The sequence below is a fragment of the Rhinoderma darwinii genome, chromosome 8, assembly GCF_050947455.1.
Source record: "Rhinoderma darwinii isolate aRhiDar2 chromosome 8, aRhiDar2.hap1, whole genome shotgun sequence".
In the NCBI taxonomy this organism is placed as follows: Eukaryota; Metazoa; Chordata; class Amphibia; order Anura; family Rhinodermatidae; genus Rhinoderma; species Rhinoderma darwinii.
The window spans coordinates 8,781,036-8,799,286 of NC_134694.1; the positions used below are offsets into that span (position 1 = coordinate 8,781,036).

The 18,251-nt window shown below is 38.9% G+C and overlaps 1 protein-coding gene across 3 annotated transcripts in view; it reads right to left on the reverse strand.

The window, feature by feature from the left end:
* Window positions 1–18,251, reverse strand: part of GATA1 (GATA binding protein 1) — a 25,799-nt gene continuing 7,548 nt past the window's right edge. For all 3 annotated transcript variants that reach the window (XM_075834910.1, XM_075834909.1, XM_075834908.1), the window contains exons 2-6: window positions 9,994–10,178; window positions 2,224–2,580; window positions 1,640–1,785; window positions 1,216–1,341; window positions 1–782 (exon numbers count right to left, since the gene is read on the reverse strand). In XM_075834910.1, the coding sequence (XP_075691025.1) occupies window positions 465–782; window positions 1,216–1,341; window positions 1,640–1,785; window positions 2,224–2,580; window positions 9,994–10,168 (1,122 nt within the window). In that variant the 5' untranslated portion in view covers window positions 10,169–10,178 and the 3' untranslated portion in view covers window positions 1–464. The remainder of the gene's footprint in view (window positions 783–1,215; window positions 1,342–1,639; window positions 1,786–2,223; window positions 2,581–9,993; window positions 10,179–18,251) is intronic.

Consider the following 18,251-nt stretch of genomic DNA (forward strand, 5'->3'; position numbering starts at 1 on the left):
TGAGAGATCACAGATTTTATTGTGTATTTGGTCAATGGGGTTAAAAGTCAGACATTTACAGGGATAGTAAAACTCCAGGAACAGTCTATAAAACCTGGGACAGTCCCTGCACCTCGGGGGGCAACTGCCCTTCTGTCTCTATGACATCCTATGACACCAGGACTTGCATCACAACGACATCATAATAAACATTAGAATCACAGCTCTCCGGAAAACTTCTTATAAGATATATAAAGAGAACATCGCTAATAAATTGATCATGTCTGTTGTCTTCAGCCGGCTCCAGGTGACCGAGGTAATGGGGAAAAGATGTCTGTATGAGGGGGGATGGAAGAAGAGGACCCCAAAAAGTTGAGTATGAACTAGAAACCCAATGCACTCAGGTCATCCTTGATTCACAAGTAGGGCTGGAGGTGACGTAGAGGAAGCTGGTGGAGATGTTGTTGTAGCGATTGACCTGCTGTTTAGCTGAGAGCAGATGAGACCCCCGGTAGCATATGAGGTCTATAGCTGACGTGCGGAGGTGAGTGAGGGATCCTTGGAGGAGTGATCAGGTGGTGATGAGGAGGAGGAGGAGAACAAGGCATTAAGTGTCCCATAGAAGGCATCTGACCATGTAAAAAGATGGGTCCAAACGGATACATAGCCTGATCATCTGGACCGGTCCTGAGAGGTTCAAACAGACCATCCGGGGACTGCTGCTTCTTCTTCTTGGACTTGCTGCTCACCTTCCGGTTACGTGTTTGGATTCCATCTTTCTTCATGGTTAAGGGACGGTTCACCTGACATAGAAAATAGGCATTAATGTGTGGTCGTAGTACAAGATGGAAAAACACCAAAAAGCCCAAAATATAATTGATACATTCATGATATGATAAAGGGCATTTCAACCCCAAATCTAAAACTTACCAGAACTTGAGTTATAAAAAAAAGTCTATCCAGACGTTTCATAGTTACGTCTCCAGGGTAAACTGGGTGACCCCCAATACGGCCATGGTTAGAGCTTCCACATATTGACAACCAGCTTTTTGAGACCCTTGAAGGGCAAACCCATTTGGAAACTCTAATGGTGGCCATATCAGTTTCCAACATACTTACCCAGGTACAGGGCTTCCCTTATACTGCCCCGTCCAACCCTCTAATTGAACTGGTGCAAACGCAGAATCCGTAGAAGCAGTGATAGAGTTAACATACAGATCTTTGTCAGGTACTTACATTGTGCAGCTTATAATACAGTCCGCAGGCGTTGCAGACAGGGTCGCCATTTGTGTCCCTTCTCCATAGGGTGGTGGTGCTCGTATGACAGTTGCTACATTGGGTCCCAGCCCTCTTGCTGACAATCTGCAAAGTAGAGATAAGATAAAGATGGTTGGAGATACCTTTAGTATTAGGCTTCATGCACACAACCGCAGTTTTGAGTCTTGAGAAAGGACCACTGATGATAGACAACGTTACAGTCCATGAGCGACCTTCCTCAGACTAGCTTTATTTTATACGGCTTTGAACTCTCATTGTGCATATCAGCCATAGTTGGTCTTTAGAACCCATCTAGACTTGGTCTTCCCCTCTTTACTGCCCGATATCGTGACCACGTGTTGCACCTTGTTGAACACATCATGTTCTTCTCAATGTTCCTTACCTGACGCTTCTTTGGTCGGATCAATGGACGGTTTTGCCCGTTCATCTTGTGGTAGAGGCCGCAGGCATTACACAGGTAGTGGCCGCTGATATCTCGTCTCCATAGCGGGGTCACCGTGGCTCCACAGTTCACACACTCGCGGTCTTCTGGGGGACATATAGGGACAAGTAGATATAAGTCATAATATAATAATCTCTTATCTCCATCATTTGCTACCCCCAAACATCTATAACTCTTATTGACCCCAGGACCATTATCTGTAATGCTATGTCCTCCCCAGTGCAATTAGAACTCCCCACCTTCTATAATCTGCACCACTACATAATCCAATGTCTATAATGTCTTCTCTTTAACATGTCCTTCAATGAGCCATTTGCACACCTGGAATCTCTTATTATGCTAGTCCCATTAGTGTGCTCCACCTATAATCTGTGACCTCCACTGTATCCACCATTGCGTAATCCAAGGTCAATCTCCTACCTCCATTATCTCCGCCATTGCTATCAGTCTATATATTACTTTCCTTTTTGTCCCCATTATAGGATTTATCCTATCTGAAGGTTGCAGGATGAGAAACAAGATACCTGATGGCTGATAGATGCTGTTATTAAAGTCATGTGGCGTTCCATAATATCCCATCTGAGACATAACGTGACTGTTCGGACTTCGGGAATCCAATGACACAAGATCACTGGTCAACGGGCTCATCCTCTCTGTCTTTAAGGTCTCCAGATATTTAGGACTCCCTTCACGTTCAGCTGATTGTGCTGGGCCCAAAAGCAATGGGACAGGAGAATATAATGGGGGAGAGGTAAGGGGTCCTAAAGGGGAAGCTCCCGACGTGTAGATAGGTAATACACTAGGGTTTCTTCCATAAGTGGATAGGTTGTGGGAGAATACAGGACTGCTGTCTGCCCAGTGAGAAGGAAATGTTTGGAGCACTGAAAAATAGAAAAAATACAGGAGCATAAATACTGTTCCCTATATACAAGAATATACCTACTATAATACTCCCCCTATATACAAGAATATAACTACTATAATACTGCTCCCTATATACAAGAATATAACTACTATAATACTGTCCCCATATACAAGAATATAACTACTATAATACTGCTCCCTATATACAAGAATATAACTACTATAATACTGCTCCTATATACAAGAATATAACTACTATAATACTGCTCCTATATACAAGAATATGACTACTATACTACTGCCCCTATATACAAGAATATAACTACTATACTACTGCCCCTATATACAAGAATATAACTACTATAATACTCCCCCTATATACAAGAATATAACTACTATAATACTGCTCCTATATACAAGAATATAACTACTATAATACTGCTCCTATATACAAGAATATAACTACTATAATACTGCTCCTATATACAAGAATATAACTACTATAATACTGCTCCCTATATACAAGAATATAACTACTATAATACTGCCCCATATATACAAGAATATAACTACTATAGTTCTGCCCCTATATACAAGAATATAACTACTATAATACTGCCCCTATATACAAGAATATAACTACTGTAATACTGCCCCTATATACAAGAATATAACTACTGTAATACTGCTCCTATATACAAGAATATAACTACAATAATACTGCTCCTATATACAAGAATATAACTACAATAATACTGCTCCTATATACAAGAATATAACTACTATAATACTGCTCCCTATATACAAGAATATAACTACTATAATACTGCCCACTATATACAAGAATATAACTATATAATACTGCTCCTATATACAAGAATATAACTACTATAATACTGCTCCCTATATACAAGAATATAACTATATAATACTGCTCCTATATACAAGAATATAACTACTATAATACTGCCTCTATATACAAGAATATAACTACTATAATACTGCTCCTGTATACAAGAATATAACTACCATAATACTGCTCCTATATACAAGAATATAACTACTATAATACTGCTCCTATATACAAGAATATAACTACTATAATACTGCTCCTATATACAAGAATATAACTACTATAATACTGCTCCTATATACAAGAATATAACTACTATAATACTGCCCCTATATACAAGAATATAACTACTATAATACTGCCCCCTATATACAAGAATATAACTACTATAATACTGCCCCCTATATACAAGAATATAACTACTGTAATACTACCCCCTGTATACAAGAATATAACTACTATAATACTGCCCCTATATACAAGAACATAACTACTATAATACTGCCCCTATATACAAGAATATAACTACTATATTACTGCCCTCTATATACAAGAATATAACTACTATAATACTGCCTCCTATATACAAGAATATAACTACTATAATACTGCTCCTATATACAAGAATATAACTACTATAATACTGCCCCTATATACAAGAATATAACTACTATAATACTGCCCCCTGTATACAAGAATATAACTACTATAATACTGCCCCTATATACAAGAATATAACTACTATAATACTGCCCCTGTATACAAGAATATAAATACTATAATACTACCCCCTGTATACAAGAATATAACTACTATAATACTGCCCCCTATATACAAGAATATAACTACTATAATACCGCTCCTATATACAAGAATATAACTACTATAATACTGCTCCTATATACAAGAATATAACTACTGTAATACAGCCCCCTATATACAAGAATATAACTACTGTAATACTTCTCCTATATACAATATAACTACTATAATACTGCCCCCTATATACAGGAATATAACTACTATAATACTGCCCCCTATATACAATAATATAACTACTATAATACTGCTCCTATATAAAAGAATATAACTATTATAATACTGCCCCCCTATATACAAGAATATAACTACTATAATACTGCTCCCTATATACAAGAATATAACTACTATAATACTGCTCCTATATACAAGAATATAACTACTATAATACTGCTCCTATATACAAGAATATAACCACTATAATACTGCCCCTATATACAAGAATATAACTACTATAATACTGCCGCTATATACAAGAATATAACTACTATAATACTGCCCCTATATACAAGAATATAACTACTATAATACTGCCCCTATATACAAGAATATAACTACTATAATACTGCCGCTATATACAAGAATATAACTACTATAATACTGCTCCTATATACAAGAATATAACTACTATAATACTGCTCCTATATACAAGAATATAACTACTATAATACTGCCCCTATATACAAGAATATAACTACTATAATACTGCCCCCTATATACAAGAATATAACTACTATAATACTGCCCCCTATATACAAGAATATAACTACTATAATACTGCTCCTATATACAAGAATATAACTACTATAATACTGCTCCTATATACAGGAATATAACTACTATAATACTGCCCCTATATACAAGAATATAACTACTATAATACTGCCCCCTATATACAAGAATATAACTACTATAATACTGCCCCCTATATACAAGACTATAACTACTATAATACTGCCTCCTATATATACAAGACTATAACTACTATAATACTGCCCCCTATATACAAGAATATAACTACTATAATACTGCCCCCTATATACAAGACTATAACTACTATAATACTGTCCCCTATATACAAGAATAGAACTACTATAATACTGCCCCTATATACAGGAATATAACTACTATAATACTGCCCCTATATACAAGAATATAACGACTATAATACTGCCCCTATATACAAGAATATAACTACTATAATACTGCTCCCTATATACAAGAATATAACTACTATAATAGTGCCCCCTATATACAAGAATATAACTACTATAATACTGCCCCTATATACAAGAATATAACTACTATAATACTGCCCCTATATACAAGAATATAACTACTATAATAGTGCCCCCTATATACAAGAATATAACTACTATAATACTGCCCCTATATACAAGAATATAACTACTATAATACTGCCCCTATATACAAGAATATAACTACTATAATAGTGCCCCCTATATACAAGAATATAACTACTATAATACTGTCCCTATATACAAGAATATAACTACTATAATACTGCCCCCTATATACAAGAATATAACTACTATAATACTGCTCCCTATATACAAGAATATAACTACTATAATAATGCCCCTATATACAAGAATATAACTACTATAATACTGCCCCCTATATACAGGAATATAACTACTATAATACTGCCCCTATATACAAGAATATAACTACTATAATACTGCCCTTATATACAAGAATATAACTACTATAATACTGCCCCTATATACAAGAATATAACTACTATAATACTGCCCCTATATACAAGAATAGAACTGCTATAATACTTCCCCGTATATACAAGAATATAACGACTATAATACTGCTCCTATATACAAGAATAGAACTACTATAATACTGCCCCTATATACAAGAATATAACTACTATAATACTGCCCCCTATATACAAGAATATAACTACTATAATACTGCCCTCTATATACAAGAATATAACTACTATAATACTGCCTCCTATATACAAGAATATAACTACTATAATACTGCCACTATATACAAGAATATAACTACTATAATACTGCCCCTATATACAAGAATATAACTACTATAATACTGCCTCCTATATACAAGAATATAACTACTATAATACTGCCCCCTATACACAAGAATATAACTACTATAATACTGCCCCTATATACAAGAATATAACTACTATAATACTGCCTCCTATATACAAGAATATAACTACTGTAATACTGCTCCTATATACAAGAACATAACTACTATAATACTGCTCCTATATACAAGAATATAACTACTATAATACTGCACCTATATACAAGAATATAATTACTATAATACTGCTCCTATATACAAGAATATAACTACTATAATACTGCTTATATATACACAAGAATATAACTACTATAATACTGCCTCCTATATACAAGAATATAACTACTGTAATACTACTCCCTGTATACAAGAATATAACTACTATAATACTGCCCCTATATACAATAATATAACTACTATAATACTGCCCCCTATATGCAAGAATATAACTACTATAATACTGCCCCCTATATACAAGAATATAACTACTATAATACTGCCCCTATATACAAGAATATAACTACTATAATACTGCCCCCTATATACAAGAATATAACTACTATAATACTGCCCCTGTATACAAGAATATAAATACTATAATACTACCCCCTGTATACAAGAATATAACTACTATAATACTGCCCCCTATATACAAGAATATAACTAATATAATACTGCCCCCTATATACAAGAATATAACTACTGTAATACTGCCCCTATATACAAGAATATAACTACTATAATACTGGTCCTATATACAAGAACATAACTACTATAATACTGGTCCTATATACAAGAACATAACTACTATATTACTGCCCCCTATATACAAGAATATAACTACTATAATACTGCCTCCTATATACAAGAATATAACTACTGTAATACTACCCCCTGTATACAAGAATATAACTACTATAATACTGCCCCTATATACAAGAACATAACTACTATAATACTGCCCCTATATACAAGAATATAACTACTATATTACTGCCCTCTATATACAAGAATATAACTACTATAATACTGCCTCCTATATACAAGAATATAACTACTATAATACTGCTCCTATATACAAGAATATAACTACTATAATACTGCCCCTATATACAAGAATATAACTACTATAATACTGCCCCCTGTATACAAGAATATAACTACTATAATACTGCCCCTATATACAAGAATATAACTACTATAATACTGCCCCTGTATACAAGAATATAAATACTATAATACTACCCCCTGTATACAAGAATATAACTACTATAATACTGCCCCCTATATACAAGAATATAACTACTATAATACCGCTCCTATATACAAGAATATAACTACTATAATACTGCTCCTATATACAAGAATATAACTACTGTAATACAGCCCCCTATATACAAGAATATAACTACTGTAATACTGCTCCTATATACAATATAACTACTATAATACTGCCCCCTATATACAGGAATATAACTACTATAATACTGCCCCCTATATACAATAATATAACTACTATAATACTGCTCCTATATACAAGAATATAACTATTATAATACTGCCCCCCTATATACAAGAATATAACTACTATAATACTGCTCCCTATATACAAGAATATAACTACTATAATACTGCTCCTATATACAAGAATATAACTACTATTATACTGTCCCTATATACAAGAATATAACTACTATAATACTGCCCCCTATATACAAGAATATAACTACTGTAATACTGCCCCTATATACAAGAATATAACTACTATAATACTGGTCCTATATACAAGAACATAACTACTATAATACTGGTCCTATATACAAGAACATAACTACTATATTACTGCCCCCTATATACAAGAATATAACTACTATAATACTGCCTCCTATATACAAGAATATAACTACTGTAATACTACCCCCTGTATACAAGAATATAACTACTATAATACTGCCCCTATATACAAGAACATAACTACTATAATACTGCCCCTATATACAAGAATATAACTACTATATTACTGCCCTCTATATACAAGAATATAACTACTATAATACTGCCCCTATATACAAGAATATAACTACTATAATACTGCCCCCTATATACAATAATATAACTACTATAATACTGCCCCTATATACAAGAATATAACTACTATAATACTGCCTCCTATATACAAGAATATAACTACTATAATACTGCCCCCTATATACAAGAATATAGCTACTATAATACTGCCCCTATATACAAGAATATAACTACTATAATACTGCCTCTATATACAAGAATATAACTACTATAATACTGTCCCCTATATACAAGAATATAACTACTATAATACTGCCCCCTATATACAAGAATATAACTACTATAATACTGCCTCCTATATACAAGAATATAACTACTATAATACTGCTCCCTATATACAAGAATATAACTACTATAATACTGCTCCTATGTACAAGAATATAACTACTATAATACTGCCCCTATATACAAGAATATAACTACTATAATACTGCCCCCTATATACAAGAATATAACTACTATAATACTGCCCCTATATACAAGAATATAACTACTATAATACTGCCTCTACATACAAGAATATAACTACTATAATACTGCCCCTATATACAAGAATATAACTACTATAATACTGTTCCTATATACAAGAATATAACTACTATAATACTGCCCCCTATATACAAGAATATAACTACTATAATACTGCCGCTATATACAAGAATATAACTACTATAATACTGCCCCTATATACAAGAATATAACGACTATAATACTGCCCCTATATACAAGAATATAACTACTATAATACTGCCCCTATATACAAGAATATAACTACTATAATACTGCCCCTATATACAAGAATATAACTACTATAATACTGCCTCTTATATACAAGAATATAACTACTATAATACTGCCCCTATATACAAGAATATAACTACTATAATACTGCCCCTATATACAAGAATATAACTACTATAATACTGCCCCTATATACAAGAATATAACTACTATAATACTGTTCCTATATACAAGAATATAACTACTATAATACTGCCTCTTATATACAAGAATATAACTACTATAATACTGCCTCTACATACAAGAATATAACTACTATAATACTGCCCCTATATACAAGAATATAACTACTATAATACTGTTCCTATATACAAGAATATAACTACTATAATACTGCCCCCTATATACAAGAATATAACTACTATAATACTGCCGCTATATACAAGAATATAACTACTATAATACTGCCCCTATATACAAGAATATAACGACTATAATACTGCCCCTATATACAAGAATATAACTACTATAATACTGCCCCTATATACAAGAATATAACTACTATAATACTGCCCCTATATACAAGAATATAACTACTATAATACTGCCTCTTATATACAAGAATATAACTACTATAATACTGCCCCTATATACAAGAATATAACTACTATAATACTGCCCCTATATACAAGAATATAACTACTATAATACTGCCCCTATATACAAGAATATAACTACTATAATACTGTTCCTATATACAAGAATATAACTACTATAATACTGCCTCTTATATACAAGAATATAGCTATAATGAAATTCAACTGGTATAACTTACCTGAAGAATGACGGAAAGCTGTCACCTCACGGCTGGTGACAGCTCCACAATACTGAGACGGGCTACTGTCACTGCCCATGTTGTAGAAGAAATCTGATTCCTCGTTGCTTTGAGTAATGGTAGTATTTGAGTACTGGGGGAGAGCCTCCTGGCCGGACAGAGATGTGAATTCCATTACTAGGCACCTGGCATGGATTACAACACAGGAACCGATAAAGTACAATATACATGTAGTGATATCATCATTCACCTTACTGCTATCAACCTTAGGCTGGATTCACACGTGCATGGCGTTTTTGCGCACGCAAAAACGTGGCATTTTGCCTGCGCAAAAGCCACTTACCAGCTCCGTGTGGCATCAGCATATGATGCGCGGCTGCGTCCTTTTCGCGCAGCCGCCATCATAATGACACTCTGTGTGGATGTTTGTAAACAGAAAAGCACGTGGTGCTTTTCTGTTTTCATTCATCCTTTTGACAGCTGTTGCGCGAAACAGGCAGTTCGCACGGAAGTGCTTCCGTGCGGCATGCGTGGTTTTCACGCACCCATTGACTTCAATGGGTGCGTGATTCACGCAAAACGGCCAAAAAACGGACATGGCGTGACTTTTTTTCAGCGGACTCACGCTGAGTAAAAATCACGCACATGTCCGCACGGCCCCATAGGCTAATATAGGTCCGTGCGACGCGCGTGAAAATCACGCGCGTTGCATGGACGTAATTCCCATTCGTCTGAATAAAGCCTTACAGAGGAAGTCTTTCTTTCTCCTGTGCTCACGGTCACCCCCTGCTGAGTAACGCAGTCTGTAAGAAGTGGCAAGAGGACGGTTAAAAAAAGAAGGGACAACAGCTCTAAGCACATTTATGACCCTCAAAAATGGTTGTCGCCTTTTGATCCCTGTCCTTACAAACTCAGTAGAACTTAACTAGACCAGCACTAATTACTATAATACTGCCCACTATGAAAAATATTATAACAATTGTAATACTGCATCCTAGGGACAAGAATATGATTACTGTTACACTGCCCCCTATGGACAAAATAATAACTAAATGCCAACTCACAGCTGGGAAATGGCTTTAGGAATGGTGCAGCTCACACCAAGAAGGTGCCTCAATTTCCTTCTTAGGGGAGCCCAGTGTTAAAGAGCCCCATATTTGTATTCTTAGGCTGCGTTCACACACAAGATCAAAAACGGCTGAAAATTATGGAGCTGTTTTCAGAGAGGTTTTGAAGATGAAAACATTTTTTGAGCCGTTTTTCTAGCCGTTTTCCCTTTGACACAATGAAAATCAGCGCCAAAAATCGGCTCAAGAAGTGACATGCTCCTTTTTACGCTGCGTTTTTTTTACGCAGTTTTTTCTTAAAACAGCGGTGTAAAAAAAAGCCCCGTCTGAATAAAACGCAGTTTTCCCCATTGAATTCAATATGCAGATGTTTACAGGCGTTCATCTTCCTTTTTTCAGGCGTATTTCGAGGCGTTTACCCCCCAAAATACGCCTGAAAGTAACAGCGTGTGAACATACCCTTAGGGCCCATTCATACGAGCGTGAACTACGTCCGTGTGCTGCGCATGGGAATCACGCATAGCACACGGGCCCATTGATTTCGATAGGGCCGTTCACACATGCAGTTTTCACGCAGCGAGAGTCCGGTGCGTGAAACTCACTGCATGTCCTATATTGGTGCATTGAAGTCAATAGGTGCGTGAAAACCACGCACCGCACACGGATGCACATCCGTGTGCGGTGCGTCATTTGCGCATCAATTCAATTTTTTTTAAAAATGATGTGCATTGCGAGCGCGTGAAAAACGCATGGCACCCGCAAAGCACACTGATGCATAACGCAACACACACGGACCAGATTCACGCGCTTTTTTCACACGCGTGAATCGGATACGCTCGTGTGAATGTAGCCTAAGTCTGGATTTATATCTCCAAGGATAAAGCAATGTGCCCGCTGTCCAAGGTACTGAAGAGTGAACACTGCAGCAGCTCACTGAGGACCTTGAGATGTCTGAGATCCTTCACAGATGCCGGGTAACAACCACTGACGGCCGCCATTACAGTGCCCACAGGGATGGTGACCCGGCATCTCATAGACCATGAATGGCATGTCAATTTGCAGTGTCACATAGACTTACAGTCTTCTCTACCTGTTCTGTCATTCTATTCCTGAACCAGGAAGCTCAGGATGAACACAGGTCCCTCACAGGATGAACACAGGTCCCTCACAGATATAGACGAGCTGCACTGCATTGAATTGTGGGAGGGCAATGCCGCATTTCTCTCAAATCCGGTCTACTGTAATGGCTTTATTCACACGTTTCTGAAAACGTCTCCATTACTTCTTCCACGGCGATTGCCACTCAGCTTTCTCAAGCTCCTGAATGGTAAATGGTTATGCAGTTCCTCTATCCTCTGCTCCCATAACGATGATGTCACACAGCTCGGTGACAACCCATGTTGCAGCAGTCATGGCGGCCATATTGTTTATCACCTAGTTTTCCCAGGAATAGATATGACTAAGAACAGCAAAAAAAAATTTGGGGGGAGGGGGGGCGGGGAATTCCCTTTAAGAAGTTACGCAGATCTAATGATTCATATGTCACGTCGTTGGCGTTGAACCGCACGTTAACCTGCTGGCGGGTTAATAAGTGAATAGCGTTTTTTTCCAAAACAAAACCAATAGTAAGAAGTTTTTCTTTTTCAAAATCCGATAAAAACAAACATTGTTCCGTTACAGGAAGTCAGATCTTATTTCCTTAATGAACTTATCAGCCCGAGATCTAGAGAGCAGTGTCAAAATACTGGTCAGTTTTCACGTCATATGTCAGTTGCACTGTACACCAGATGTACACACAGATAAGAGTATATTACTCCTGCCGCGGTGACAACACACCTCCAATAGGCAGTGGCAAAGATGGAGGACAAATGGATGGGGCTGATAGGGACTGGAGAACAAGCGAGACAACACGGCACGGTGATCGGCGCTCGTTTGCTACATTTACGTGGACCAATGATCACAACGTATGAAACGATCCTTTGTCCCCATCTTATCGGCAGCACATCCCGTGTTTACACGTGGAGATGTCCTGCTGTTGAGCGAAAAATTTTAGGCCGCATTAAAAGAGGCGATCAGCTGACGAATGAGAGTTTGCTTATTCCTTGGCTGATCACTGTCCTGTTGATGATCGGGAAGGATTGTTCATACGAGCGATCGCCGTAATCATCGGTCCGTGTGAAAAGGGCCTTTAATCGAGTATCCCCAACTTTAATACATGACCTCAAAGTACTTCCAAGGCTGTGATGATACGCCGTGCTGCCTCTAATGCACCGCAGTAGCCGTAGGAACCCCTACAGTCATAGCGTGGGACCCCCAGGGAACAAGTACCATAAATTGAGAAACTAGGGCTTAGATCATAGGCAGATACATTAACAGGAGTCCAGTATGTATTGTAGGAGGTGCTCAGTACTTCGACAAGAAGTCGGTGAAAGCCACAGAAACACTTGCTGGAAAAGGAAGTTGCGGAGGTTTGTCCGGGATACGAGAATCCCAAAAGGATTCTTCTGTCTAGATCCCTATATGGGCACAAGGTGGTCCTGGGTGTTAATATTCAGGGTTGTGAAGCATCAGAGCCATTGTTCGAAAGAAATTTCACAAACTACGAGCAAAAAGGAAGTAAGAAGGAATCAGTTCTACAAAGCTCAGAATTCTAAGGAACAAGAATAAACGGTAAGTTACGTCTCTACAGAAGTTACATGGTGAAAGGGTTACACATACTGCACACAACAGAAGGCTAAAAACTACTAACAGCTATCTCCACCTGAAACTAAAATAAAAGTATAATAAGAAGACAAAATATTACTTATATCCATATTACTAACTCAAAATGAGGTCCCACGACCTATCGCATGTCAATCACCAAGTTGGAGGCTCATCATCCTAGACCCTTGCAGAATAGGAAGCCTGGCACTGTCACATGCCTCAGACAAGTTCTACTTGACAGGCAGAGCCCATAAGTGTGGGCATCGACGGGTGACCACTTTGGGTCCCGCACTCTTGTGTAGATCCACCAGAGTCACCTTCTATTTTATTGAGAGCTGAAAATAAGGGAGACTGCTCCAAAAAGGAAAACGGATCGGTAACCCATAACAACCAATCAGACTGTTTCTTTATTTAAAAAAAAAAAAAAAAAAAGGTGGAATCTGATTGGTTGCAAAGGCCGGTTATTAGTGTACTGTGACTGGCCATGTATTACATAGTAGCCCACTCATTTTATAATAGTACACATGTGTGGTCCCTGTAATATCGGCCCATATCAGTAATCAGTTATCTCAGTAGCGGACATATTTTGCAGCACAGAGGTAAAAAGCTTCCAGTCTGTTTGTAAGTAAAGTTCTTGGTAGTACCAGTGGCTGCCTGCCAGGTTATATAGTAGGGAAGACAATTAGAAGTGTGCGAGACACAACGTGATCTTATCAAAATGTCTCGGCTAACTTTACCATGTTCTTACTAGATATATAGACAGAGGTGTCCATGGAAAGCAAAGGTCCCCATAACAAATGTCTGAATACCCCCACCCCACCCAAAATAAAAGACACCTTCAGCAAATATAGACACTTGACCTTGGCCCTAATGTAATGACGGGGTAGGGAGACAGACAGGTGGGCCCTAATCTACCCGCCACTCAGTCCCTGCCTACTTGCAACGGCCCGTCCTAGGCGATGGCGTACAACTGGGCGACGGTCCCTACTCTCACTATGTGCACGACAGACAGACAGACAAGAGTACAAAGGGAAAAGGGGCAGATGCCCACGGCAACACCATGAGCTACAAGAGTAGTGAACGAGCCGAGTCAAACCAGGAGTGTACAAGGTACCAAACGCAGAGCAGGAGAGTAGTCAGTAAGCCAGGGTCAATATGAAGCAGAGGACAAATAGTACAAGCAGCAGCAGAGCCAGGAAACAAGCAGAATCACAGGCAAAGGAGAAGCAGGAAATGAAGGTATAAATAGACAGAGGGCGGGAGCTAGCTCCGTCTGGCCAGGCTGTGATAGGCTCTCCCACTCCTCAGCCTCCCAGCCTGAGTGGTGGAAGAAGGAGTCACTCTATCAGACTTAGGAGCAGGTGCAGATTGAATAACCACGGGCGTCGACACAGAAGCTGTGTCTGGCAGATCCTTTACACCTACCCTGGGAACCACCACTAGGGTGCGCCAAACTTTTTGGCACCACAAATGCCCAGGGCTACATGTTGGTCGGTATCTATAGAAGAGGCCTCGTCATTGTTTTTGTATGCTTCTTTAAATCTGGGACCCTATACATTTGATATCCTAATAATCCATAATCAATAAATATACATTGAATTAATATAAATGCTTCATTATCTAACATAGACCAAGCACATCAATGTCTTAAATACCCCGTTCATTCCATACATATCAGCAGATAATGAGTAATAATAATGATTAGACTTATTTTTATAAAAATCATTTTATATTGTAAATTCTCCCCTGGTACTCACTATCCAAAAGCCATGGCTGTACGTAAATAATAGGGCCACTGTGTCATGTCATCTTAGTGACGTCACGTCCACTATCCTCGCATCTGCACATATCTTATTTTACTTCAACTATAGCAATAATTTGCCATATTGGTTATTTTACAGCTTTCCCAAAACAAATATAGCTAAAAAAAAACGTCTGAAAAGATGTATTCAGACTTAAAGGGGTTGTCTAGGATAAGAAACACATGGCTGCTTGCTTCCAAAAAGGGGGCCACAGCTTTCCGTGTTGTGTCTAGTATTGCAGCTCAGCGGCACTGTAGTGATTGGGGCTGAGCTGCAATACCACACACAACCTATGGACACGTGTGGCGCTGTTTTTAGAAGCAAGCAGCCAGGAGTTTCTAATCCTATATAACCTCTTTAAGGGCCAGTTCACACTGAGTTTTTTGGAATCGCGTCAGAATCAGCACCATAAAACAGCCGAAATCTCCCCCCATTGATGTCAGCTCTCCTGTGCGGTGTAGTATAGAGGATCTGTCAGCTCTCCTGTGTGGTGTAGTATAGAGGATCTGTCAGCTCTCCTGTGTGGTGTAGTATAGAGGATCTGTCAGCTCTCCTGTGCGGTGTAGTATAGAGGATCTGTCAGCTCTCCTGTGTGGTGTAGTATAGAGGATCTGTCAGCTCTCCTGTGTGGTGTAGTATAGAGGAGCTGTCAGCTCTCCTGTGTGGTGTAGTATAGAAGATCTGTCAGCTCTCCTGTGGTGTAGTATAGAGGAAATGTCAGCTCTCCTGTGTGGTGTAGTATAGAGGAGCTGTCAGCTCTCCTGTGTGGTGTAGTATAGAAGATCTGTCAGCTCTCCTGTGGTGTAGTATAGAGGAAATGTCAGCTCTCCTGTGTGGTGTAGTATAGAGGAGCTGTCAGCTCTCCTGTGTGGTGTAGTATGGAGGAGCTGTCAGCTCTCCTGTGTGGTCTAGTATAGAGGATCTGCCAGCTCTCCTGTGTGGTGTAGTATAGATGAGCTGTCAGTTCTCCTGTGTGGTGTAGTATAGAGGATCTGTCAGCTCTCCTGTGTGGTATAGTATAGAGGATCTGTCAGCTCTCCTGTGTGGTGTAGTATAGAGGATCTGTCAGCTCTCCTGTGTGGTGTGGTGTAGTATAGAGGATCTGTCAGCTCTCCTGTGTGGTGTAGTATAGAGGATCTGTCAGCTCTCCTGTGTGGTGTAGTATAGAGGATCTGTCAGCTCTCCTGTGTGGTATAGTATAGAGGATCTGTCAGTTCTCCTGTGTGGTGTAGTATAGAGGATCTGTCGGCTCTCCTGTGTGGTGTAGTATAGAGGAGCTGTCAGTTCTCCTGTGTGGTGTAGTATAGAGGATCTGTCAGTTCTCCTGTGTGGTGTAGTATAGAGGATGTCAGCTCTCCTGTGTGGTATAGTATAGAGGAGCTGTCAGCTCTCCTGTGTGGTGTAGTATAGAGGATCTGTCAGTTCTCCTGTGTGGTGTAGTATAAAGGATCTGTCAGTTCTCCTGTGTGGTGTAGTATAGAGGATGTCAGCTCTCCTGTGTGGTATAGTATAGAGGAGCTGTCAGCTCTCCTGTGTGGTGTAGTATAGAGGATCTGTCAGTTCTCCTGTGTGGTGTAGTATAGAGGATGTCAGCTCTCCTGTGTGGTGTAGTATAGAGGATCTGTCAGCTCCCCTGTGTGGTGTAGTATAGAGGAGCTGTCAGCTCTCCTGTGGTGTAGTATAGAGGAAATGTCAGCTCTCCTGTGTGGTGTAGTATAGAGGATCTGTCAGCTCTCCTGTGTGGTGTAGTATGGAGGAGCTGTCAACTCTCCTGTGTGGTGTAGTATAGAGGATCTGCCAGCTCTCCTGTGTGGTGTAGTATAGATGAGCTGTCAGTTCTCCTGTGTGGTGTAGTATAGAGGATCTGTCAGCTCTCCTGTGTGGTATAGTATAGAGGATCTGTCAGCTCTCCTGTGTGGTGTAGTATAGAGGATCTGTCAGCTCTCCTGTGTGGTGTAGTATAGAGGATCTGTCAGCTCTCCTGTCTGGTGTAGTATAGAGGATCTGTCAGCTCTCCTGTGTGGTGTAGTATAGAGGATCTGTCAGCTCTCCTGTGTGGTATAGTATAGAGGATCTGTCAGTTCTCCTGTGTGGTGTAGTATAGAGGAGATGTCAGCTCTCCTGTGTGGTGTAGTATAGAGGAGCTGTCGGCTCTCCTGTGTGGTGTAGTATAGAGGATCTGTCGGCTCTCCTGTGTGGTGTAGTATAGAGGATCTGTCAGCTCTCCTGTGTGGTGTAGTATAGAGGAGCTGTCAGCTCTCCTGTGTGGTGTAGTATAGAGGAGCTGTCAGCTCTCCTGTGAGGTGTAGTATAGAGGATCTGTCAGTTCTCCTGTGTGGTGTAGTATAGAGGATCTGTCAGCTCTCCTGTGTGGTGTGGTATAGAGGAGCTGTCAGCTCTCCTGTGTGGTGTAGTATAGAAGATCTGTCAGCTCTCTTGTGTGGTGTAGTATAGAGGATCTGTCAGCTCTCCTGTGTGGTGTGGTATAGAGGATCTGTCAGCTCTCCTGTGTGGTGTAGTATAGAGGATGTCAGCTCTACTGTGTGGTGTAGTATAGAGGATGTCAGCTCTACTGTGTGGTGTAGTATAGAGGATCTGTCAGCTCTCCTGTGTGGTGTGGTATAGAGGATCTGTCAGCTCTCCTGTGTGGTGTAGTATAGAGGATCTGTCAGCTCTCCTGTGTGGT